This window comes from Leucoraja erinacea, chromosome 5, assembly GCF_028641065.1.
Source record: "Leucoraja erinacea ecotype New England chromosome 5, Leri_hhj_1, whole genome shotgun sequence".
NCBI lineage: Eukaryota > Metazoa > Chordata > Chondrichthyes > Rajiformes > Rajidae > Leucoraja > Leucoraja erinaceus.
This window is the reverse complement of record NC_073381.1, coordinates 21428447-21453459: the sequence shown is the minus strand read 5'-3', so window position 1 is coordinate 21453459 and position 25013 is coordinate 21428447. Positions and strand designations below refer to the sequence as shown.

General features: G+C 43.7%; 1 protein-coding gene across 1 annotated transcript in view; it reads left to right on the top strand.

The window, feature by feature from the left end:
- gfral (GDNF family receptor alpha like) overlaps positions 1-25013 on the top strand; it is a 67327-nt gene that overhangs the window by 26897 nt on the left and 15417 nt on the right. The window contains exons 6-8 of the mRNA XM_055635222.1: positions 2265-2598; positions 3685-3941; positions 14599-14685. Coding sequence (XP_055491197.1) covers positions 2265-2598; positions 3685-3941; positions 14599-14685 — 678 coding nt within the window. The remainder of the gene's footprint in view (positions 1-2264; positions 2599-3684; positions 3942-14598; positions 14686-25013) is intronic.

The window sequence follows — 25013 nt, the reverse complement described above, 5'->3', positions numbered from 1 at the left end:
CCCCTACACAAGACACTAAAACAAACATTTGGACACACTAAAAAAAACAAAAAAGTAGAAATAACAGACACGCTGCTGGCAGGGCAGCCTTCTCGCAGCGCCCCCTACTGACCCTGCTCAAGATTCCAGCATCTGCAGTCTCTTGATTCTTCAATGGGCTGCTTTGATGTGGATGGTTGTGCATTTTGGTAGCTGTTAGAACGGCATAGATGCAGGCAAGTGCACAGTATTCCTTCACCCGTCTGAATTGTTCTTTGTAGATGTTGGAAAGGCTTTGGAATGTTGGAAGTCATTCCTTACAGAATACCACGTCTCTGACCTGCTCGTGTAGCCATGGTTCTTGCGTGGCTGGTCCAGTTATGTTTTGGTCAGTAGCAGCATCCAGGATTCTGACTTCAACTATCTTCAACTACCCCACCTCACTCATTTACTTGTCATTTATTGTGGCATGCATTATTTGCCCTTGCACATCCCATTTTTAAATGATTGAAAGATACAGTATTGACACAGAGGGATGGGGAGTATATTCCCTAATAAAGTGTTTCATATATTACTGAGCAAATGCAATTCATTGCACAGATGTGAGTAAGGTCGTGGATAGATCATGTAAAAGGATAAAACCCCAGCAGTTTTTCAATGTGGGCGGTTTGGAAAGGACAAAACGATTTCCTAAGAATTGTAAATCTAGCCATTCTGTAAGATGAGAACATAAGAAAATCAGAGCAGGAGATGGGCACGGTCCCTCAAGGCTACCCTACCATTTAGTACAGACACGGGCTGATCTGCCCTAAGCTTCATCTCCTCTACCATGAAGGGTCTGGATGTTCCGGTACAGAAATTATTAATGGCTGATACACTGGTACAAAAATTAAGTTTGAAAGACTGGCAGGAATCTTCCCTTCCCCCCTGCTTACATTCATTCTTGTAGCCTCACAATTCGCAACTCTTCAATATTTTTGTCTGACACTTTTTTTTCCATTTGTGGCCTTTGTCCAACCATCTGCCTATCAACCCCCCCCCCCCGCCTGTGTTCACCGAATATCTGCCATACTTTGTCCTGCCCCTCTCTCTTATAGCTTTCTTCACTGCTCCCCCCCCCCCCCCCCCCCCTCCCCCTCAGCCTCCCACAATATCTGAAGAAGAATCCAGACCCAAAATGTCACTTCCCCACTTTCTCCAGAGATGCTGCCTGGCCCACTGAGTTACTCCAGTACTTTGTGTGTTTTGTTTTGAGGACCAGCATCTGCAGTTCCTTGTTTCTACAGTAGAAAGCTACTGTTTGTTGCAATTGAAAAAGAGGGAAGATAATGTTTGGTTGCAGAGATTTGACTATGACTTTCTATAAGTCTGTTTGGTTGGCTATATCTGCACCCATATTGAACACAGACCCTCATACACTATATGTGGTCCTTGGAAGAGGTACACCACAGGCCTGCCAGAATGCTTCCAGGGTTCAATAAAATAAATCATGAGGAGAATTTGTACTTACCAAGCTGATGTTCCCATGAGGTTAAGAATTGACTGATGGTTTAATTGAGTATACAGAGATTAGACTGTGGTTTGATCAAAGAAATGCATGTTGCTTGCACCTGATAAGGCTCCAAGCAAGGCTGTGAAATATTTGCTCAGCAGACTAATTACTTTTCCACGTCAGAACTGTGGGCTCTGATTGTGTCCTGGAGGCACATCAACAGGGATGGACCTGCATGGATATGGGCCAAGGATAGGTGGGAATCAAGGGAGTGATCGGTGGCAGTATCATCCCCACAGATAAAGAAGACTGTTGCTTTTTCCAGTCCCTTAATAAGGAACCTCCAGATTCAGGGACAGTTTCTTCCCAGCTGTTGTCAAGCAACTGAACCGGCCATTCTGAGGCTATGGCCTCTGGTCCTAGACTCTCCCCTCTCCCACTAGTGGAAACATCTGCTCCACATCCACTTTATCCAGTCCTTTCACAATTCGGTAATTTTCAATGACGTTCCCCCTCATCCTTCGAAACTCCAGTAAGTACAGGCCCAGTGTCGTCAAACACTCATGATATGTCAACCCACTCATTCCTGGGATCATTTTCGTAAACCTCCTCTGGACCTTCTCCAATCCCAGCACATCCTTCCTCAGATATGGGGCCCAAAACTGCTCACAATACTCCACATGCGGTCTGATCAGCGCTTCAACATTACATCCTTGTTTTCGTATTCCAATTCTCTTTGACATAAATGCTCGCATAAATGATGTGCCTGTGACTGTGATCCCTTTGCATCTAGAGCAGAATCATTCCATGTCTTGCTTGAAAGTGACCGAGCAATGCATCAAGGATCAAGACGTGTGCAACAGGCATTTAACTCCTCAGAAGAAGGCGTGTCCTCAAGCCCGCAAGCAATGCAACCTTGAGGATTGTCACAGAGCCATTCGATCCTTTTACACCAAGATCTCGCCAGACCTCGCTCAGATGTTAGTGTTCTGTGGGTGCAATCCGTCTGATGACCTTTGTCTGCAGGCAAAGGAAACCCTTCACAACAACTCCTGTGCCAATTACATGGACACCGTACCTACGTGCCTACATCTGAGGGAGAAGTGCCTCGCCGAGGATATTTGCAGGTTAGTTCACCTTTAAAGGGTATCTGTCCAGGACGTTACTGAATGCGGCCTCAAATGTGGAATGAAAACAGCAGGTGCCCAGTTCAGTAGCATCTGTGAAAAAATAAAGTCATATTCCAGTTACAATTACTTTTCATCAGAGTGTGATGAAAGGTCACCAAGGTGAAACATAGCAAAGACACAATATGTTAGAGTAACTCAGCGGGTCAGCCATCAAAGATATTCCCTTTGTTCTCCTCATGATACCTGAATTAGGGGGGATTAGCCACAGGGAGAGGTTGGACACTCAGATTATTTTCTCTAGAGTGCACGAGGTTGTGGGGAAACCTGATAGAAGTATATACAATTATGAGAGACATAGATAGAGTAGTCAGCCAAGACCTTTTATTCCCAAGATGGAAATATCAAATACTAGTGAGCATAACTTTAAAGGGAGAGGGGCAAAGTTTAAAGCAGATGTTGTGGGGAAGATTGTTTGCACAGAGATTAGTGAATCCTTGGATTGCACTGAAGGGATGGTGGTGGAGACAAATACGGCATTTAAGAGACTATTGGATAGGCACATGGATATACAGGGATAGGAAGGATATGGATTATGTGCAGCCAGATAAGAGCTGATCTTGGCATCATGTTTGGCACAGACATTGTGGGCTGAAGGGCCTGTTCCTGTGCTCTACTGTTCTATACACTATGCTCTATGCACTATGCACTATGCACTATGGTCTATGCACAATGCACTATGCACTATGCACTATGGTTTATGCACAATGCACTGTGCTCTATGCAATATGCACTATAGTCTATGCACTATGTTCTATGCACTATGCTCTATGCAATATGCACTATAGTCTATGCACTATGCTCTGTGCTCTATGCACTATGCTCTATGCAATATGGTTTATGCACAATGCACTATGCTCTATGCAATATGTACTATAGTCTATGCACTATAGTCTATGCACTATGCACTATAGACTATGCACTATGCACTATGGTTTATGCACAATGCACTATGCTCTATGCACTATGCACTATAGTCTATGCACCATGCACTATGTTCTATAAGCATGTCATTTGTGCTTACAGATCAAGATATGAATTGTTTCAAGTAAAGTGTTGGGGCCATTTGATGGGAATGTGCAGTCAAGAATATGATCCGAGCTGCCTTTCAGGGCTCAGCTGGAATGAATGGACCTGCAAGGCTGATGCAGAGTGCATGGCGGCATACATCAGTACCCGAGGCACTCTTCTTCAGGTCCAATGTACGTGCAATGGCATCACGAGAGATGACCAACCGTTTTGTGAACTATTCCAGCACATGCTAAATCATCAAGTGTGTTTCAGTAAGTCATACTATAATTATTTCTACAGTCCCATGACCATTCCATCCCTCCCTCTTGAAGTTGTTGCCACGACCGTATATTCACAGATCCATGTTATGAGGAACAACAGTGTATTAGTTAAAGGTACACAAAATGCTGGAGAAACTCAGCGGGTGCAGCAGCATCTATGGAGCGAAGGAAATGGGTAACGTTTCGGGCCGAAACAGTGTATTAGTTAATATGTTTGCAGAAACCATTTTTGATGAAAAGAGAAAGGTAGGAATCATTTGTCCAATTTAGGTTTCTATTTGATCGTTTTCAGTGCATATTCAGCTTAAAATGCCCATCAATGAAATGTAGCCACTGATTGGGAGTCAAAAACAAAACATTACAATATATTTAAGAATTTACTTTACTTTACAAATACAGCTTGGAAAATTCAGCCCACTTAGTTCACTCTGACCATGGATCATTGATCATATGTACATAAGTTCTATGTTATCCCACTTTTGCATCAGAGTAATTTACAGACTTTACATAGAAACATAGATACATAGACAATAGATGCAAGAGTAGGCCATTCGGCCCTTTGAGCCAGCTCCGCCATTCAATGTGATTATGGCTGATCATCCACAATCAGTACCTCGTTCCTGCCTTCTCCCCATACCACTTGATTCCACTAGCCCTAAGAGCTCTATCTAACTCTCTTTTGAATGCATCCAGTGAATTGGCCTCCACTGCCTTCTGAGGAAGAGAATTCCAGAAATTCACAACTCTCTGTGTGAAACTCAGAGCTCCCATGGATTTTGAAGCAACAGCAACAAAGAGTAGCAGGAGAAAGCATTGATTGGCTCTAGCCCTAGTGGGAGGAGAGTTAGAAGAGGGGAAAACAGTAGAAAAGGAGAGGCAAAGCACAGGCAGACTTAACTCAGAGCACCCGTGGAATTTGAAGCAACAGCAACAAAGAGAAGCAGGAGAAAGCACTGATTAGCTCTAGCCCAAGTGGGAGGAGAGTTAGAAGTGAGTCAGAGGGGGAAAAACAGTTTAAAACTGAGGAATTTGGTTTGAAAATTGGTAAATTGGTAAATTAGGCAATTTATCGGTCAATATAAGCAAGACGGCCCTAAGTGTGCGGCAGTGAGGTAGCGGCCTTGTGAGTCTTCGGCGAGGAGGCTGAGGAGAGGACATAAAGTGTGAGAGGATGGAACGTGGTGAACACATGTCGGGGCAGATGAGACAGTGTGAGGTTTGCAGAATGTGGGATCCCAGGGACACGTATGGAGCCTCTGGCTGCTACAACTGTGGCAAGTGCATCCAGCTTCAGCTCCTAAAGGGCCATGTTGGGGCACTGGAGAAGCAACAGGGTGACCTCAGGGCCATCCGGGAAAACGAGAGTTTCCTGGACAGGACCTACAGTGAGGTAGTCACACCGAGGTTACGGGAAGAACCAAGGTGTGTGACAGAGAGAAAGGGTGGAAATCGTGGAGTGCAGAACACTCAGGTGGCTGTGCCTAATGAAAACAGGTACGCCCTCTTGGGGACTGTCTGGGGAGACGATGTTTCCATTCCGAGTGGCGGACACGTCAGTGGCTCCAATCCAAACAATCCAATTGTCTATTGTCTATTGAAAACGTTTTTCCTCATCTCAGTTCCAAATGGCCAACCCCTTATTCTTATACTGTGGCCACTGGTTCTGGATTCCCTCAACATCGGGAACATGTTTCCTGCATCTAGCGTGTCCAATCACACAATAATTTTATATGTTTCGATAAGCTGGGATGTAATGTTAAAATTGTACAAGGCATTGGTGAGACCAAATCTGGAGTATGGTGTACAATTTTGGTCGCCCAATTATAGGAAGGATGTCAACAAAATAGAGAGAGTACAGAGGAGATTTACTAGAATGTTGCCTGGGTTTCAACAACTAAGTTACAGAGATAGGTTGAATAAGTTAGGTCTTTATTCTCTGGAGTGCAGAATGTTAAGGGGGGACTTGATAGAGGGATGTCTTTAAAATGATGAGAGGGATAGACAGAGTTGATGTGGACAAGCTTTTCCCTTTGAGAATAGGGAAGATTCAAACAAGAGGACATGACTTCAGAATTAAGGGACAGAAGTTTAGGGGTAACATGAGGGGGAACTTCTTTACTCAGAGAGTGGTAGCGGTGTGGAATGAGCCTCCAGTGGAAGTGGTGGCGGCAGGTTCGTTGGTATCATTTAAAAATAAATTGGATAGGCATATGGATGAGAAGAGAATGGAGGGATATGGTATGAGTGCAGGCAGGTGGGACTAAGGGAAAAAAGTTGTTCGGCACGGACTTGTAGGGCCGAGATGGCCTGTTTCCGTGCTGTAATTGTTATATGGTTTCTATAAGATTCCCTCACATCCTTCTAAATTCACATGAATACACTTTAGACTTTAGAGATACAGTGGGAAAACAAGCCCTTCCGCCACCGAAAATATTGATTGAGTTGGCCTCCACAGTCTTCTGCGGCAAGAAATTCCACAGATTCACCACCATCTGACTAAAGAAGTTTCTTCTCAACTCTTTCCTAGAGGAGCGTCCTTTAAATCTGAGGCTATGACCTCTAGTTCTGGACTCACCCACTAGTGGAAACATCCTCACCACATCCAATCCATCCAAGCCTTTCACTATTTACATTTCAATGAGGTCCCCCTCATTATTCTAAACTCTGGCAAATACAAGCCCAGTGCCGTCAAATGCTCAGCTCCTTCAATAGGAGGGAGTTAGATGTGGCCCTTGTGGCTAAGGGGATCAGGGGGTATGGAGAGAAGGCAGGTACGGGATACTGAGTTGGATGATCAGCCATGATCATATTGAATGGCGGTGCAGGCTCGAAGGGCCGAATGGCCTACTCCTGCACCAAATTTCTATGTTTAATAGAACAGGTGACATGTTTTAAAAACTTAAAACATTGAACATTAATTATGAACATTTAAATTAAGTAAATTAATTATGATAATTAGTAAATGTACTTACCTGGGTCCCATTTCCTCACCATTGTAAAGAGTGGCCCATTATGAGAGGTATAGATAGGGTAGACAGTCAGAACCTTTTTCCCAGGGTGGAAATGTCCAACACTAGAGGACATAGCTATAAGGTGAGCGGGAGAAAGTTTAGTGGGGAAGTGCAGAATTGTTTACTCAAAAAGAACTTAAGTTTATTATTGTCAGTTTAGTTTTGTTTATTAATGCCATGTGGTCACCGAGGTACAATGAAAAGCTTTGTTGTGTGCTTTCCAGTCAAATGATTATGATTACATAGAAACATAGAAAATAGGTGCAGGAGGAGGCCATTCGGCCCTTCGAGCCATTCATTGTGATCATGGCTGATCGTCCCCAATCAATAGCCCGTGCCTGCCTTCTCCCTATATCCCTTGACTCCACTAGCCCCTAGAGCTCTACCTAACTCTCTCTTAAATCCATCCAGTGACTTGGCCTCCACTGCCCTCTGTGGCAGGGAATTCCATAAATTCACAACTCTGGGTGAAAAAGCTTTTTCTCACCTCAGTCTTAAATGACCTCCCCTTTATTCTAAGACTGTGGCCCCTGGTTCTGGACTAGCCCCACATTGGGACATTTTTTCCTGCATCTAGCTTGTCCAGTCCTTTTATAATTTTATATGTTTCTATAAGTCCCCCCCCCCCATCCTTCTAAACTCCAGTGAATACAAGCCTAGTCTTTTCAATCTTTCCTCATATGACAGTCCCGCCATCCCAGGGATCAATCTCGTGAACCTACGCTGCACTGCCTCAATCATAATGCCCCTGTCCCACTTAGGAAACCTGAATGGAAACCTCTGGAGACTTTGCGCCCCACACAAGGTTTCCGTGCGGTTCCTGGAGGTTGCAGGTGGTTGCCAGTGGAAGCAGGTAGGGAGACTGACAAAAACCTCCGGGAACCGCACGGAAACCTTGGGTGGGGCACAAAGTCTCCAGAGGTTTCCGTTCAGGTTTCCTAAGTGGGACAGGGGCATTAGGATGTCCTTCCTCAAATTAGGAGACCTAAACTGTACACAATACTCTACATGTGGTCTCACCAGAGCCCTATACAACTGCAGAAGAACCTCTTTACTCCTATACTGAAATCCTCTTGTTATGAATCTTGTTATGATTATAGTCAAACCGTCCACAGCGTACAGATAAAAGATAAATAAGACAACATTTAGTGTAAGGAATGCTGCTGTTGAAATAAAGATTTAAAGGAGTGAAGTGATTGTAATGAATGATAGCAGAGCCACTTCTGGGACCAGCACACAAAGAGTCGCCTGGCTTCAGCACCTTCCTAGTTACGCCAGCCTTGGTTATGAATGATTACCAAATATCCTTGCAATTTTCTGCCATTCAAACCATTGAATCCATAAGAAACACTGTAGGACTAACTCAGGCGGTCCTGTGATAGAGCAAGGGATGAATATTCTTCTAGTTCATCAAGAGATAACATTCTTTCCATTCACAATATAATAACTTCCATTCTAAAGAAAATGAGAATCTGTTCTGTCACGGGAAAGGCTGAACATGCTGACAATAAAAATATAGCCATTCCGTGCGATGTAATCATTGCATCAAGTATACCCAGTGAATTGCTGCCAGGTTAAAGCAATTGCTGCAACTTAAAGAGGTGATAGAGGATCCCTGTATTACCACTATAAGATCATTCCAATTTTCATGTCAACTTTTTTTGTCAAAATGTTTCTTGTTCTTCTTCTTCTTGCATATGGCGTGCACAGCCTAAAGTTGTAGGACAACTTGTTATATTTGATCTTACTTGATTGTGCATGCCAGGTTGATTGCATTCGTTGAAACAGGGCGGTCCCAGGTTGCAATCGGGTTGCAATCTCCCACCCCAAAATGTTTCTTGTTGCAGCTTTATAAGTCATTCGTTTGGCCACAGTTGAAGAATTGCTTACAGTTCCGGTCACCCCAATCCAGGAAGGATGTGGAGGCTTTGGAGAGAGTGCACAAGAGATTTGCCTGAATGCTGCCTGGATTATAATGTATTAGCTACAGGGAGAGGTTGCACAAATTTGGATTGTTCTCTGGAGCATTAGAGTCTGAGGGGATAGCAGTATATAGGGAAGGCAGGGACATGCGGTCAGGGGAAGCAGGGGAGGCAGAGCCTCACCTGTCATACTCCCCATGAAAATAGCTGTGAAGAAAAGTAAAGGAAAATAATAATAAAATAAAATAAATATTAAGAATCGGGGCCGATTAGCCTACAAACCACATGATATGGAAGAAGACTGGAGCACTCCAGGGAAACTCATGAGATCACAGGTAGAACATGCAAACTCTGCACAGACAGCACCCACTGTCAGGATCGAACACGGGGGCTCTACGAGCTGCACCATGGTGCCGCCCACTGATACAGCAGGGCAGCATGAAAGTTCCGTAAGGGCAATATGATGAAGAGTAAGAACTAAATGTCACCAGTACAAAATATAGTCTGCCGGTTTTCCATCAAGATATGCAGCTTAACCCTCCAGCAGTTTATTTTTCAGTAAGAAAGAAAACTAATATTTTTGGATAGGCATATGGATATGCAGGGAATTAAGTGATATGGATTATACATAGGCAGGGCATCATGGTGGCGCAGCGGTAGAGTTGCTGCCTTGCAGCGCCATAGACCTAGGTTCCATTCTGACTAAGGGTGCTGTTTGTATGGAGTTTGTATGTTCTTCCTGTGATCTGCGTGGGAATCCTCCCACACTCCAAAGACTTACAGGTGTGTAGGTTAATTGGCTTCGGCAAAATTGTAAATTGTCCCTAATGTGTGTAGGTTAGTGCCAGTGTATGGGGGCTGGTCGGCGTGGACTCGGTGGGCCAAAGAACCTGTTTCCGCGCTGTATGTCTAACTAAACTAAACCTAAACTAAAGCTAAGAGATGGTCTTTCAACACAGGCATTATGGGCTGTAGTGATTGCCAATTTGTCAATTTCAGTGTCTGACATTTTGGTTTGATCACTTGTACATGCTGTACATCCTAAATTCTATGTTTCATGTTTTATATTTCCTAAAAACAGTTTCATTTGAACTCAACTAGTTATTAGAGGAAGGAGACATTGCATCGTAGTCATAGAGTCATAGAGTGATACAGTGTGGAAACAGGCCCTTCGGCCCAACTTGCCTACGCCGGCCAACAATGTCCCAGCTACACTCGTCCCACTTGCCTGCTCTTGGTCCATATCCCTCCAAACCTGTCCTATCCATGTACCTGTCTAACTCGTTCTTAAATGATGGGATAGTCCCATCCTCAACTACCTCCTCTGGCAGCTTGTTCCATACACCCACCACCCTTAGTGTGAAAAAGTTACCCTTCAGATTCCTATTAAATCTTTTCCCCTTCACCTTGAACCTATGTCCTCTGGTCCTAGATTCCCCTACTCTGGGCAAGAGACTCTATGCATCTACCCGATCTATTCCTCTCATGATTTTGTACACTTCTATAAGATCCTCCATCATCCTCCTGCGTTCCATGGAATAGAGACCCAGCCTACTCAACCTCTCTCTATAGCTCACACCCTCTAGTCCTGGCAACACCTTGTAAATCTTTTCTGAATCCATTCAAGCTTGACAATATCTTTCCTATAATATGGTGCCCAGAACTGAACACAATATTCTAAATGCGGTCTCACCAACTTCTTATACAACTGCAACATGACCTCCCAACTTCTTTACTCAATACTCTGACTGATGAAAACCAAAGTGCCAAAAGTCTTTTTGACCAGCTTATCTACCTGTGACTCAACCTTCAAGGAACCATGCACCTGTACTCGTTGATCCCTCTGCTCTACAACACTACCCAGAGACCTACAATTTACTGCATAGGTCCTGCCCTTGTTCGACGTCCCAAAATGCAACACCTCACACTTCTCCGTATTAAATTCCATCAACCATTCCTCCGCCCACCTGGCCAATCGATCCAGATCCTGCTGCAATCTTTCACAACCATCTTCACTATCTGCAAAACCACTCACATTTGTATCATCAGCAAACCTGCTAATCTTGCCCTGTATGTTCTCATCCAAATCATTGATGTAGATGACAAACAGTAACGGGCCCAGCGCCGAACCCTGAGGCACACCACAAGTCACAGGCCTCCAGTCTGAGAAGCAACCTTCCACCAACACCGTCTGCTGCCTTCAATGGAGCCAATTTGCTTTCCATTCAGCTATCTCTCCTTGGATCCCATGTGATCTAACCTTCCAGAGTAGCCTACCATGCAGAACATTGTCGAATGCCTTACTGAAATCCATGTACACAACATCTACAGCTCTGCCCTCATCAACCTTTTTGGTCACATCTTCAAAAAAATCAATCAGATTTGTGAGACACGACCTCCCACAAACAAAACCATTCTGACTATCCCTAATCAGCTCTTGCCCATCCAAATGTCTGTATAACCTATCCCCCATGTAGATGAACTCCAGACACGCTATGTGATCCATAATCATTAAACTTTAACGGCATGAAGGATGGTTAGATGTCAGAACATGCCAACTGCTGCTCGAACTGAGTAGTGCCAGAAGCAAGTGTTAAAATAAACGTTATAGCGGGGTGGGGTTAATGATGCTAACTATGTGTGATTGGTTAACATGCATAGTCAATCTACACCTCTAGTAACTTTCCAACTACAGATGTTAAGCTCACCGACCTATAGTTCCCAGCATTTTCCCTGCAACCCTTCTTGAAAAGAGGCACAACATTTTCCATGCTCCAGTCTTCCGGTGTCTCTCCTGTATGTAAGGACGACTCGTAAATTTCAACCAGGGCTCCCGCAATTTCCTCTCCAGTTTCCCGCAATGTCCTCTGGAATCAAAAGTGGCATTTGAGTCAGTCTAAAAGGGTGAACGTTTCCTTATGCACAGGTTGGTTTCAACAGGCAAACAGCATCTAACTCAAGGGTCAGGGTGGAGCGAGAGGGGCTGATGTTACCAGAATAAGAACAGGATGGAGAAGGAAATGCTGGAAAGTATTTGCTGGGGAAACCCTGCATCAGGTTAGAATGAGGAAGGTAAAGGAGGATTTAATAAATGCTTTGAATGGTTTATGGCAATCGGAAAGGATCCAGAAATATCTTGCAGATTATTCACGTTATTTTCCAGCACGTTATTCTGATGTAAAACATTTGGGGGCCATGGTTTATACACCAACAATCAAAAGTAAAAGGATATTTACTTGATAGGAAAGGATTGTAGGGCTATTGATAAAGGGCAGGGGAATGGAACAGCTCTATCAAAGAGCTGACCCGGTAACAAATGGCTTATTTCTGTTGTAAGGCTCAATGATTCTGCTACCTGATCCCTCTGACATTTATTTACGATAATGCATTTTTCACATCAGAGTTTTAAAGTAAAAGCCATCATTGACGTTGCTTTGATCAATATCTCTTGCTATTTTGTTTTAGGCTTTTTTTTTCCCCCAAATTATTTGCAGTGATATTATTATATAGCTTTCTTGTGGATGGAACGAAATCCAATACTTCCATTAATACATTTCTACTTATCAATCAAGCACTTGTGAAATTAAGAATTAAGCTCGTGTAAGCACTTTAATTTCATGTGTCTGACATTTTGGTTAGATCAAATAATCGGTTTGTTTTAAATTATGTATATCAATAATCCTTGAAATTCAATAGATTGGAAAAAGTCATTATGCAAAATGAAGATGTAGCACTATAACAAAATCAGAAAAGTATTAGCCCAGCAGTTTTTTTTTCTTTCCTTGCTTTAGCAAACTAAGATTTACTCAACTCCATGGTCACATTTTTAGTTTTTCTTCTGCATCTAAACCAGGATATAAAAGGTCAGAGAAATGGTTGAATATTAAATCTATTCATCCCAGACCTAGCTTCTTGCTGATTGAATCCCCACACTCATTAATATTGTTTCTGTTTGATCATTTCTATAATTCTCTCTAAATCAATACGGAGGGGATATTTGTGGGAAATCTCGCAGTCTGTGACAGATGGGAAATTAGAGCCGCAAAATGATCATCATGAACTTTATTCATCATAAATAAGGCAGAAGTCAGAAAGTCTGGACTTTATCTTGCACCAAATGTTAATCATATTATTCCCTTTATCATGTATCTGTACACTGTGGATGGCTCAATTATAATCATGTATTGGCTTTCCACTGACGGGTTAGCACGCAACAAAAGCATTTTACTCTACCTCGGTGCATGTGACAATAAACAAAATGAAACTAAGCTACGATGAAGTGATGCCAGCCACGACTTGTTCCTGAATCAGATGACCAATGTGTTCAAGTTCACCAGCACATCAGGGGCAACCTACGGTGCAAATTTAACCAACCGATCTGCACATCTTTGGCACGTGGAAAGAGACAAAAACACCTGGAGGAAACGAGCTTGGTCGCAGGGAGAACATGCAAACTCCACACAGCCAATAGTCCCAGGTCAGATTGAACCCAGTACTCTGGTGCCATGAAACAGTGGCTCTACAAGCCGTGCCACTGTGCTGCATCCTGCTGGAAGCCCAAGGAAACCTCCAGTTGCTTTTATAGATATTAAGCTCCAGACCGACACTTAAAGCAGGTTTGACTCGTAAGTAATTCCTGCAACGGCTATGTTAAATACCATGTGGTCATGTTTCTGTGTTATACACATTACTGAACAATGAAACGTCTAGATAGAGTGGACGTGACGAGGATGTCTCCACTAGTGGGAGAGCCTAGGACCAGAGGGCACTGTCTTGGAATAAAAAGGCGTTCCTTTAGAATTGGAGATGAGGAAGATTTTTCACCAGAGCATGGTGAATCTGTAGAATTCATTGCCTCTGTGGAGGCCACGTCATTTGGAATATTGTTAAAGCAAAGATTAATAAGTTATTGATTACTAAGGGTGTCACAGGTTACGGGGAGAAGACAGGAGATTGCGGTTGAGAGGGAAAGATAGATGGAATAGTGGAACAGCCTCAATGGGCCGAATGGCCTATTTCTGCTCCTATGCCTCATGATCATACACTGCTTCCAAAGATCATTTCATTAATTTAAGTTAAGTAAGATAATTGGTGCAAGAACAGAGATAAAAGGTGTCGAAGATTTTGAGGGATATGGGCCAAACGTGAGGGATGAGGCATATTGGTCGGCATGGACAAGTTGGGCTGAGAGGCCTGTTTCTGTGCTGTATGACTCTATAACATTATGAGACAGTATATGAAAGGGATATCAGTGTAAACAGTAAAACAAACAGTGCTTCAAGCAATTTATTTTTGATGTACAGTGTTAACTCAATAGCAATAAAACAACTGATAATGGCTTTTTTTTTAACAGTATGCAATTTATTCCCAATAACATGCTGTACAAACTGGAAACCAGCAAAAGTATTAATCTCACACTGTGATGTATTTGTGAATGCTGGGCACATCAAAGGTTGTAGCAACAATTGTTTTAAGTGTGCTCTTTTCCTCCTCAAATGGCCAACGTATAATCAACATAATTGTATCATTAAACCTTTGGGCAATATTAGATCTTTGGCCGTTAAAGAATAATTGCAGCTTTTATTATTTTTCTTGGAATAAATGATTTGTACCATGGGCCCATAACAGCCAATTGCTCTCAATGAAAATCGAAGTAAATGCTTATTTGATTTTAACAATTGCCCTACAACTTTTGCCTTTATCTTTTAATTACAGCTCAGGTTTCAAGCCCAGCTGTTGAGGCAGAAGCAAGTCAAATGGAAGAAGAACTCAGTGTAACAAGGACCCAGATGAAACTAAGTGGTATGTGGATTCAACCACCGATCCTCCTACCAACATACAAACAGAGCATGATTAGATTACTAAACTAAGCTGTGATGACCTACAGAACGTTAGCTGTGGAACTTTGTGTGGGGGGGGTGTATATAGCAATCAGCAGTATAGGAATCAGTTTTCACTCAGAAAAATGAATGTTGGCATGCAGGGAGGGCAAAGAAGATGACTAAAATCAGCCCTGATTGATTGTACTGTGGACACTAATGTCCTCCCTGCCTGCTACAGTAGCTGTAATTATCTGATGCCTATCAGAAGGTCCATCACTATGTTAGTTAATGGTGATCACAAGCTCGTAACGAGAATGTACACAAGAAGGAGCTAGTTAGCGGGGGGGGGGGGAGGGGGGTTAGATAGAGGTGCTTAAAATTGGAGAATCCAATATTCATGCAGTTGGGTTGTAAGCTACTCAAGCTGAATATGAGCTGGCTCGGACTCCATGCGCTCAATAGCCTCCTCCAAAATCTTTAAGAACTATACAAGTGACAGAGGCAGAACATGAGTAACATGAGCAAAGATCAGGGCGGCACGATGGTGCAGCATCAGAGGCCCGGTTTCGATCCTGACTACGGGTGCTTGTTTGTACGGAGTTTGTACATTCTCCCCGTGACCTGCATGGGTTTCTCCGGGAGCTCTGGTTTCCATCCACACTCCAAAGACGTACAGGTTTGTAGGTTAATTGGCTTGGTTAAATTGTATTATGGTCCCCAGTGTGTGTAGGATAGCGTTTGTGTGCGGAGGTCGCTGGGTCGGCGCGGACTCAGTGGGCCAAAGTTTCTGATTCCATGCCATATCACTAAACTAAACTAAACTAATCATTGATGATGCACTGAAGGCCAATGTATCAATTTAAAGACATGCTTTACCTCTTGGGAGATGAGAAGCTTTTGGAGGGAAATGAAAGCTGGAAGAGGAATGCTCTTACAGCGGGATTTCCCACCGGTCCCAATGTGGGATTTTGAGCCAAAATGTTGATAATTCCTTTCCCCTTCACGGATGCCGAGTTCCTCTGGCAAATAGTTAGTGGTTCCAGATTCTAGCATCTGCAGTCCCTGGACATGTGGCCCCAAACAGATTATTTTTCCTGCAGGAGGAAGTCACAAGTGGCAGGCAAATGTTACTTGACCACTCTTAACTAATCTATACCCACCTGTAGACACAAGGAACTGCAGATGCTGGTATCTTACATAGCACACAAAGTGCTGCAGTAACTCAGCGGGTCAGGCAGCATCTGTGGAGGACATGGATAGACGATGTTATGGGTTGGTACCCTTCTTCACCTTTTGATGTCCTCTAGAGAAGCTGAGTTACTTCAGCACTTTGTATTTTACACCCGTTTGCAGTTTATTTGCAACCCCCCTCAAGTATGCTGTCCAATCCATATTTGCATCTTCATCAAACCTGGGTGCATTACAACGGGCCTCTGCATCCATGTCATTGAGCCATTGTAAGCAACTAGACTGGTCCCTGCAGTTCCCCATCTATGCAGGTCAACAACACCCCAAACTTGAATTATATTCTCCTGCATGCCAGAGGTTGAGGGGAGACTAATAGAGGTAAATAAAATTATGAGCGGCTTTACCAGGGAAAACATTCAAAACCTTCTTCCCAGAGTTAGAACAGTAATGGCTAGAGGGCACAGCTTTAAAATGAGAGGTGAAAAGTTTAAAGGAGATGTGCTAGGTTTTTCACACACAGGAAGGTGGGTGCCTGAAACTACTGCCAGGGAGTAGTGGTGGAGACAGATATGACAGTGGCATTTAAGAGGGTTTTAGTTGGCACATGGACAGGGCCGGCCCTAGGCCGATTGGACCGATTTTTCCAAATTAGGCCCCGCGCCCAAGGGAGGCCCCGCGTTAATTTTCCGTATTTCATATGGAAATACAAATTTGCTTTGTTAAATAAAGATGACGGATTTTTTTACAAAACGTACATGGTTTTGTACATGGAATACAGGCGCTGTACGGCTATCAGACACAAACGATGTGTTAACGACTGTAGCACTTGTGTTAACAAGTCGTTATCCAATGCGTCATCAATGCATGGATCCACATTCCTCAGTAAATGTGTAATTGTGTTTTAGAAGAAGTATTAATGACGCTGCGTTCCTTTGAATACAATTCACGCGGCGTCATTAACACTTCTTCAAAACATAATTACATTTTACTGAGGAATGTAGATTGACGCATTAATGACACATTGAATTTCTTAAAACTCACCATCATGAGCAAAGATCTTATAGCTCCGCTATAAGATCTTTGATCATGAGTGAGAACTTCTTCTTGGTCTGCAGCAGGTTGGTCATTCAATTTACCTACCGACCCACGTTGTGTCTCTCTGTCTTTCGCTCTCTCCCTCCCCCGCGCGCTCTCTCTCTCCCGCGCGCTCTCTCTCTCCCGTGCGCGCTCTCTCTCTCTCTCTCTCCCGTTCCCCACCTCTCTCTCTTGCTCTCTCGGCATTCCCGGAATCATTGACGTTTTGCGGTAGACAAGAATGCTGGAGAAACTTAGAGGGCGAGGCAGCATTTATGTAGCGAAGGAAATATGCAACGTTTCGGGTCGAAACCCTTCTTCAGACCCGGCTATTTCCTTCGCTCCATAGATGCTGCCTCACACCCGCTGAGTTTCTCCAGCATTTTTGTCTACCTTCGATTTTCGAGCATCTACAATTCTTTCTTCGACGTTTTGTGGTGATGGCTGCATCTGCGGTTCCTTTCTGTTGGGGGCGGGGAGTCCTGGCCCGTGGCGGCTCCCGATAAGTGATATTTTCCCTCCATGGGTGCTGCCTTGCCCACTGAGTTTCTCCAGCACTCTGTGTTTTTTGTTTGGCTCTGAAGTTGAAGGTGGACCCCCCTGTGTCTACCTTCAACTCCCTGTCTGTGGTGGCTCAGCGGGACAGGCAGGGGCTCTCGGGAGAGGGTTGCGCTTCTGATCGAGATCCTTCTTCAGACAATCACAAGTACTCTCACTGACGAGAGTTCAGTTCAGTCTGAAGAAGTGCCTTCACTCCAGAGTCGCTGTGTTCCTGTCCTGCTGAGCTACTCCAGCTTTTTTCTGTCTTCAATTTCTGAGTTAGATAAAATTGCAGACTTAATTTTCAAAATCTCAAAATTTTGTAACATTGCTGGAAAATGTACCTGCATCTTGGAGGCCGAAGATTAGGTTGTTAGCCAAGAAGGATAGACTTCGTTATCCCTCAGTACAGCAACATCAAGAACAATGTTGCTGTACTGAGGTATAGCCAAGTCTATCCCTCATTGCTAGCAGCTGATGGGAAGCGGCCACAATGCGGTGGCGCCCACAGCAGCGAGTGAGTGTTACAGGCATGAACCCGACCCCCTCCTTCTCAACACTCATTCCCTCCTCGCAACTTTACCCCTGGCTAGACTCCCCACACGCTGTGAAAGGAACGCTCCCCCGAATTGACATGTTACTCACGACACGTGACTCATTTATGATTATTTATTTATATTTCAACAAAAAAATTGGGCTCCGCACCTCCTAAGGCCGGCCCTGCACATGGATATACAGGGAATGGAGGGATATGGATTACATCCAGATAGCGGTGATTGGTTTAACTTGGCCTAATGTTCAGCACAGACATTGTGGGCTGAAGGGCCTGTGCTGTACTGTTCTATGTTCTGTGTTCTATTTATTCCATCGTTATGTTTCCTATTGCTATAATTTTACCCACAAAACATATGACAGGTCATTTTCTTTTTTGACGTTAATTGCAGTACCTTAAGCTTTCCGAGAATTCCAGTTCTTGTTTGTCTACAGACTAGAACATCGAAGAAAAATAGCAGATTAAATGTGTAGGAACTGCAGATGTTGGTTTAAACTGAAGAGAGACTCAAAAAGCTGGAGTAACTCAGCGGGACAGGCAGCATCTCTGGAGATAAGGAATGGGTGACGTTTCAGGTCGAGACCCTTCAGTCTGAAGAAGAAGGGTCTCGACCCGAAACGTCACCCATTCCTTATCTCCAGAAATGCTGCCTGTCCCGCTGAGTTACTCCAGCATTTTGTGTCTAAAAATAGCAGATTAGTTACGTGAGTTCCCTTTCACACATTCCCATTGACTTTGCCCGGTAGTGATTCGCTGGATTGCCGCATTCACATCCAGATTCTAGCTTTCTCCCTGCTGCCAATGTCTGATTCATTCATCTTTGGTTCCCTGTTTACCTTTTCATCTTTTCTTGGCTATCACAGGCCCACTTGCTCCCTTCCAAACCCCAAGGCCAGTTCTGAAATCTTCAATACCACTCCCTTGGCTGCAGATCCCAGGATTGACGATCAGATTAAAATGCCGAACTCAGGCTAAGAAATATTATATTGCGGTTAAATAATTTAAAATACGTTGACAATAAATAAATGAATTTGGGTATTGACTTATTAAGTTTCAGAGCCATTTTCAGCAATCCGAAATGCCATTAACAATTGCCTCATCTCATTGATTTAAAACATTTAAACTCATATAAAGCGGAGCGATAATTAGCAATTTGCTATCTTACATTTGCTGTGTACAAAGAATAAAGGCTATATGGAAACGATTACATGATTGTAATCTCATTGTGAGGTTCAAATAATGTCATAAACCACCAGTCATTTATATCTCTTAACCTGAATCCCTGAGGGAGATTGCAAGCTTGAAATCATTCCAATCTTTCTTTTAAAAAGAATCAAACAGTTGTTGCTCCGTGGCCCACGCCGGTTGCCTGGGGTGTAGAGCACAGGTTGTGATTTTAGCTGCTAATCTATCCTAACCCCTTAAGGTACCGCTGTAGTGACCCTGTGAGGATATGATCTAAGTAACCCAATCCAGGTAATTTGAACATCTGGGAAGCTCCTGGGGTGATATAGAGGTCACGGTGTTTGCTTGTAAGTTCAGGGCTTCAGATCAAAAGAATTCCACATAAAAATGACTGGCATAAACTGTGACAGGAATAAGAGGTTATATAAAAACAGAAAGCAATGGAAAAATCTCAGCAGGCCAAACAGCATCCATGGAGAGCGAAAGAGTTATGCCCCTGTCCCACTTAGGAAACCTGAACGGAAACCTCTGGAGACTTTGTGCCCCACCCAAGGTTTCCGTGCAGTTCCCGGAGATTCCCGGAGGTTTTTGTCAGTCTCCCTACCTGCTTCCACTACCTGCAACCTTCGGCAACCACCTACAACCTCCGGGAACCGCACGGAAACCTTGGGTGGGGCGCAAAGTCTCCAGAGGTTTCCGTTCAGGTTTCCTAAGTGGGACAGGGGCATTAATATTTCAGATCCAGGGTCTTGCATATTTGAGGCGGCACAGTGGTGCAGCTAATAGAGCTGCTGCCTCGTAGCGCCAGAGACCCAGGTTCGATCCTGACCTCAGGTGCTGTCTATGTGGAGTTTGCACATTCGCCCTGTGACCGCGTGGGTTTCCTCCGGGTGCCACGGTTTCCTCCTATACCTCAAAGCCATGTGGGTTTGTAGGTTAATTGATCCACTGTAAATTGCCCCTAGCGTGTAGGAAGTGGATACGAAAGTGGGACTATGTAGAACTAGATAGACACAAAATGCTGGAGTAGCTCAGCGGGAGTTGTAGACTGTAGCAGGAATGTAGAACTATTGTGAACAGGTTATCAATGGTCGGCGTGGATTCAGTGGGCTGAAGGGCCTGTTTCCAGGCTGTAACACAGAGGTTGGTGGATAATTGGGCAGAAAGCAGTCACCTTGTTGACCCATGGTCACATTAGAATTGTTTGCATTCTTCTCTGTGGCCAGACCTTCCCACAAACCCCAATCCCACCCCTTTGCGGTTCATCTCTTCACCTCTCAACAGGCTCCATGGTACACACTTGGATCTTAATTCCATATCACAAACAGCACCAATGGAATTTCACCGGCTTAATGGTTATCTAACATTCTCAGCAGCTGCCTCTCTCCTTCAGCCCTGCTGCCCCCTTCCACATCTTCAGAAGGCTCGCCCTATAAAGCCATCCTTTCCAACCACCATCCTAACATCGCCAATTCCTTCTCTCCATAGGTGCTGCCGCTCCTGCTGAGTTTCTCCAGCATTTTGTATCTACCTTCGATTTTACCAGTTCTTTCTTGAACAGTGGCACAGCGATAGAGTTGCTGCCTTACAATGCCAGAGACCCAGGTTCAATCCTGATTCTAGGTGTAGTCTGTACTGAGCTTGTATGTTCTCCCTGGGACTGTGTGGGTTTTCTCCGGGTGTTCCAGATTTCTCCCACGTTCCAAAGATGTGCAGGCTTGTAGGTCAATTGGTTTCTGTAAATTACCCCTTGTGCGTAGGGTAGAACTAGTGCATGTGTGATCGTTGTGGCGGCAGCGCTAGGTGGGCCGAAGGGCCTGTTTCCATGCTGTATTTCTAAACTAAACTGAATTAATCCAAACTAAACTAAACTAAACTAAACTATATTTGGTCGTCCCCATTCTGAGCTTGTTGAACCACATTGATTTTGCAATTCAGTGTGACCATATACCAATGAATATATATATACACACATAAATAAACAGATAAATTGCAATGGGCTATTAATGTGAGAAGCACAAATTGCTTCAGGTTCTTGCACAGGGCTCCAGTGCCTTCCACACCCAGTGTCATGGGACACACAGCAGGCACTTGCCAGAGTGTCCCTGTATTGTGACTGCCCCAGAACTCAGAGCATCACTTGTGTAGGAAACAACTGCAGACGCATAAATCAAAGATAGACACAAAATGCTGGAGTAACTTAGCGGGAGTTGTAGAATATAGTGGGTAATGTAGAACTGGTGTGAATAGGTGATTTTTGTGTCTATCAGAGGATCACCCCATAGATTAAATTCCCAGATCGGTGCCAATTGCAAGTGGTATTCCTCCCAATGACCTCCAGTCCCCCTCGCTCACTGCTTCATCTTCCTGCCCCACCGCACAGTCCATGTTCAAAGCTGGATAACATGAACGCATCCCAGGAATGGCTTGTTGTCTCATCTACTGTGACTAACACCCACAGCTTGCAAGTAAAGAAGGAATGGTGGTGGTGAATCTGTGGAATTATTTGCCGCAGACGGCTGTGGAGGCCAAGTCAGTGGATATTTTTAAGGCAGAGATAGATAGATTCTTGATTAGTACGGGAAGAAGGCAGGAGAATGGGGTTAGGAGTGACACATCTGCCATGATTGAAAGGCGGAGTAGACTTGATGGGCCGAATGGCCTAATTCTACTCCTATTCCATGTGACATTATGACATTATGAATAACATTGGTGGATAATTTCTGTTCTTAGAACATAGAACATGGAAGATAGAAGATAGGACAGAGAACAGTGCAGCAGAAGACCAGCCCCATCAGCCCACAAGGGATGTGTTGAACATCATGCCAAGACCAATTCTAATCTGCCTGCATGTAATCCATAACCATCCATTTCCGGAATATCCGTATGCCTAATCTAAAAGTCTCTTAAATGCCACTATCATATCTGCCTCAACCACCACCCTGTGCAGCATGTACCAGGCACCTATTAGTCTCTGTGTAAAAAAAACTTGCCCCACACACCTCCTTTAAATTTTACTCTGCTCATCTTAAAGCTCTGCCCTGTAGTATTTGATCCGGGAAATCTTTCTTGGGTACACAGATCCATTTTCTCCTCCCCATTGCCTGAACAATGGAAGTCTGAAAATATTGCAATTTGATCTTCCCATCTTGAATTTTGTGCACTGTAGTTTTGCCCATTGACTTAACTTAAGCCATTCACATCCATTTGTAACTTGTTTCCATCTACAGAATGTGCAGGCATAACCCTAGGTTCCGAATGTCTAACTTATTAAATTCACAAGCCCAATCTACAAATATTCAATCCTGCAAATGGCAGAACTTGATTTCCCTCTCCTTCCACTTTTAGTAATTGATTATTCTCATCAGTTTTGAGTGTTCCATGCAATGGAGGTCTACCGATATGAAAACAATGTGTCATATATGTTGGAAAACTGACATAAAAGCAGGAACTGCAGGAAAGACTCAGCAGGTCAGGCATCAATGGTGAATAAAGAAGCAGAGCTGTTGTGGTCAGATCAGTAACTTTTAACTGACATTGAAAAGCTTAGAGATGCAATAGATACTGAGGCTGGTACAAAGGCAGGGAAAGATTCAAGATTCAAGAGAGTTTATTGTCATGTGTACCAGATAGGACAATGACATTCTTGTTTTGCTTCAACACAATGGAATATAGTAGGCATAAATAAATACAGAGCAGAACAGAACAGATCAGTATGACCATATACCAATGAATAGTAAGATTAAACGAGAACTTACCAGTTTGAAGTTTGATCTTTATTTTATGAGGAGTTACGTTGAGGGATTACGTGAAGACCCCGTCCAGCATGCATGCGCAACATTCTTCAAAGCAGCGGTGTGAAATCACAGACAACAGTAGATGAAATTAACATAGTAAGATAAGAAGAACTAGAATACCAGTTGACCTTTATGATAGAGGGCGGGAGCGAAGGGCACGTAATCCCTCATCGTAACTCCTCATAAAATAAAGATCAAACTTCAAACTGGTAAATTCTCATTTAATCTTACTATTTTACTTCGTGAGTGACTACGTGAAGATTTTAAAGATCTGTGATTTCATGCCGTGGAACGAGTCCATGCTTCACTCACTGCCTTAGTTGACCAGGGGAGGAAGTATGTTATCGTATTCAGACATGAATAATGACAATAGTAGCCTCCCTCACCCGGGAGGAACTATGAACAGAACTTTACATAGAGTTCGTAAATACCCCCCCATCTGGTAATGGGTTAGTACTAAATGTGTGGAAAATTGCTAGATTGACCATCCTGCAACCGCTAAGATGTGGTCCCGCTAACTACCATAACCCTGCTGCTGAGGTTGTTACAGCCTTGGTGGAGTGATTTGAAATGTCAGTATTTACTCCTGTATAAGCCAGACCCATAACCACCTGAAGATGGTCTGAAGTGATACCTTCTTCAGATGTAACTAACAATATTGCTAGTTCAGAGTCTCTAGGCTCTAATGATCTAACATTCTGGTGTAGATGTGTGACCATACACAATCGAAGGTTCATGGGATATGTGAACATCTAGTTTGAGATCTGGTGCCGCTGGTCTATACTGCTTGACTAAGTCATAACATAAGTGTTATTTAGCCTGCAGATATAATCATCCTATCCAGTCAACGTTTATGTAATGACTGGACCCGTAGTGCTGCATTCAGGGCTATGAGCATAACCACTTATAAGTGAGTTAGTCCAAGGACAGGGATGTAGCTGGAGCCCTTCAGCGAAGCAACGTAGTACAACGCTAACAACCCATATCTCTGCGTCCCTAGGCCTGGGAGTTTTCAAGTTGCAGATTTCCTTCATAATCTAGAGCTCAGAGGGTGACCCCCAGAGGATTCTACTCCTCTCAGCCAGTATGGTGAAGCACTTAGGTATGGTAGATGGCACTTTAGACATCATGATTTGTCAAGCCCTCATATGAGCCTGAACTACAAGACGTCAGTCATCCGTGCCGAATATGTAATATGATTATAAAACAAATACCTCCCATCTCCTTATGAGGAAATATTGATATTTTTGGGTGCTATCCCTGCAATCTGCAGTGAACACGTTCATGTTGGTTTAACAACCCCAGCCGCAGGAACGGTCTTCTCAGTCTCTCAGTCAAAGAATTGATTATATCATGCTGAGGATGGTTTCCCACGTCACGGCTAGACCAATGCTTGTGTCTAGAGTAACCATATATGGTTCTATCATTCCCCACATCAGTGGGAACCATGGCTGGCTAAGCCCGGCAGGCACTATATAACCATATAACATATAACCATATAACCATATAACAATTACAGCATGGAAACAGGCCATCTCGACCCTTCTAGTCCGTGCCGAACACATAATCTCCCCTAGTCCCATATACTGCGCTCAGACCATAACCCTCCATTCCCTTCCCATCCATTAACTATCCAATTTATTTTTAAATGATAAAAACGAACCTGCCTCCACCACCTCCACTGGAAGCTCATTCCACACAGCTACCACTCTCTGAGTAAAGAAGTTCCCCCTCATGTTACCCCTAAACTTCAGTCCCCTAACTATAAAAATGCCTGGCAGGAACTTGCTGAATTTTGCAAACCCATCTGATGCAGAAATGTAGGAAGACATAAAAGAACATTCTTCCTTAGTGTAGCTAGAATGTAACCAACGCTACCGATATGCCACATATTTTCCACTGGTGATTGAGCCTGGATGCAAGCTTCTTGGTCTTTAATGTTCACAATGTGATCCAACACCCATATTGTGT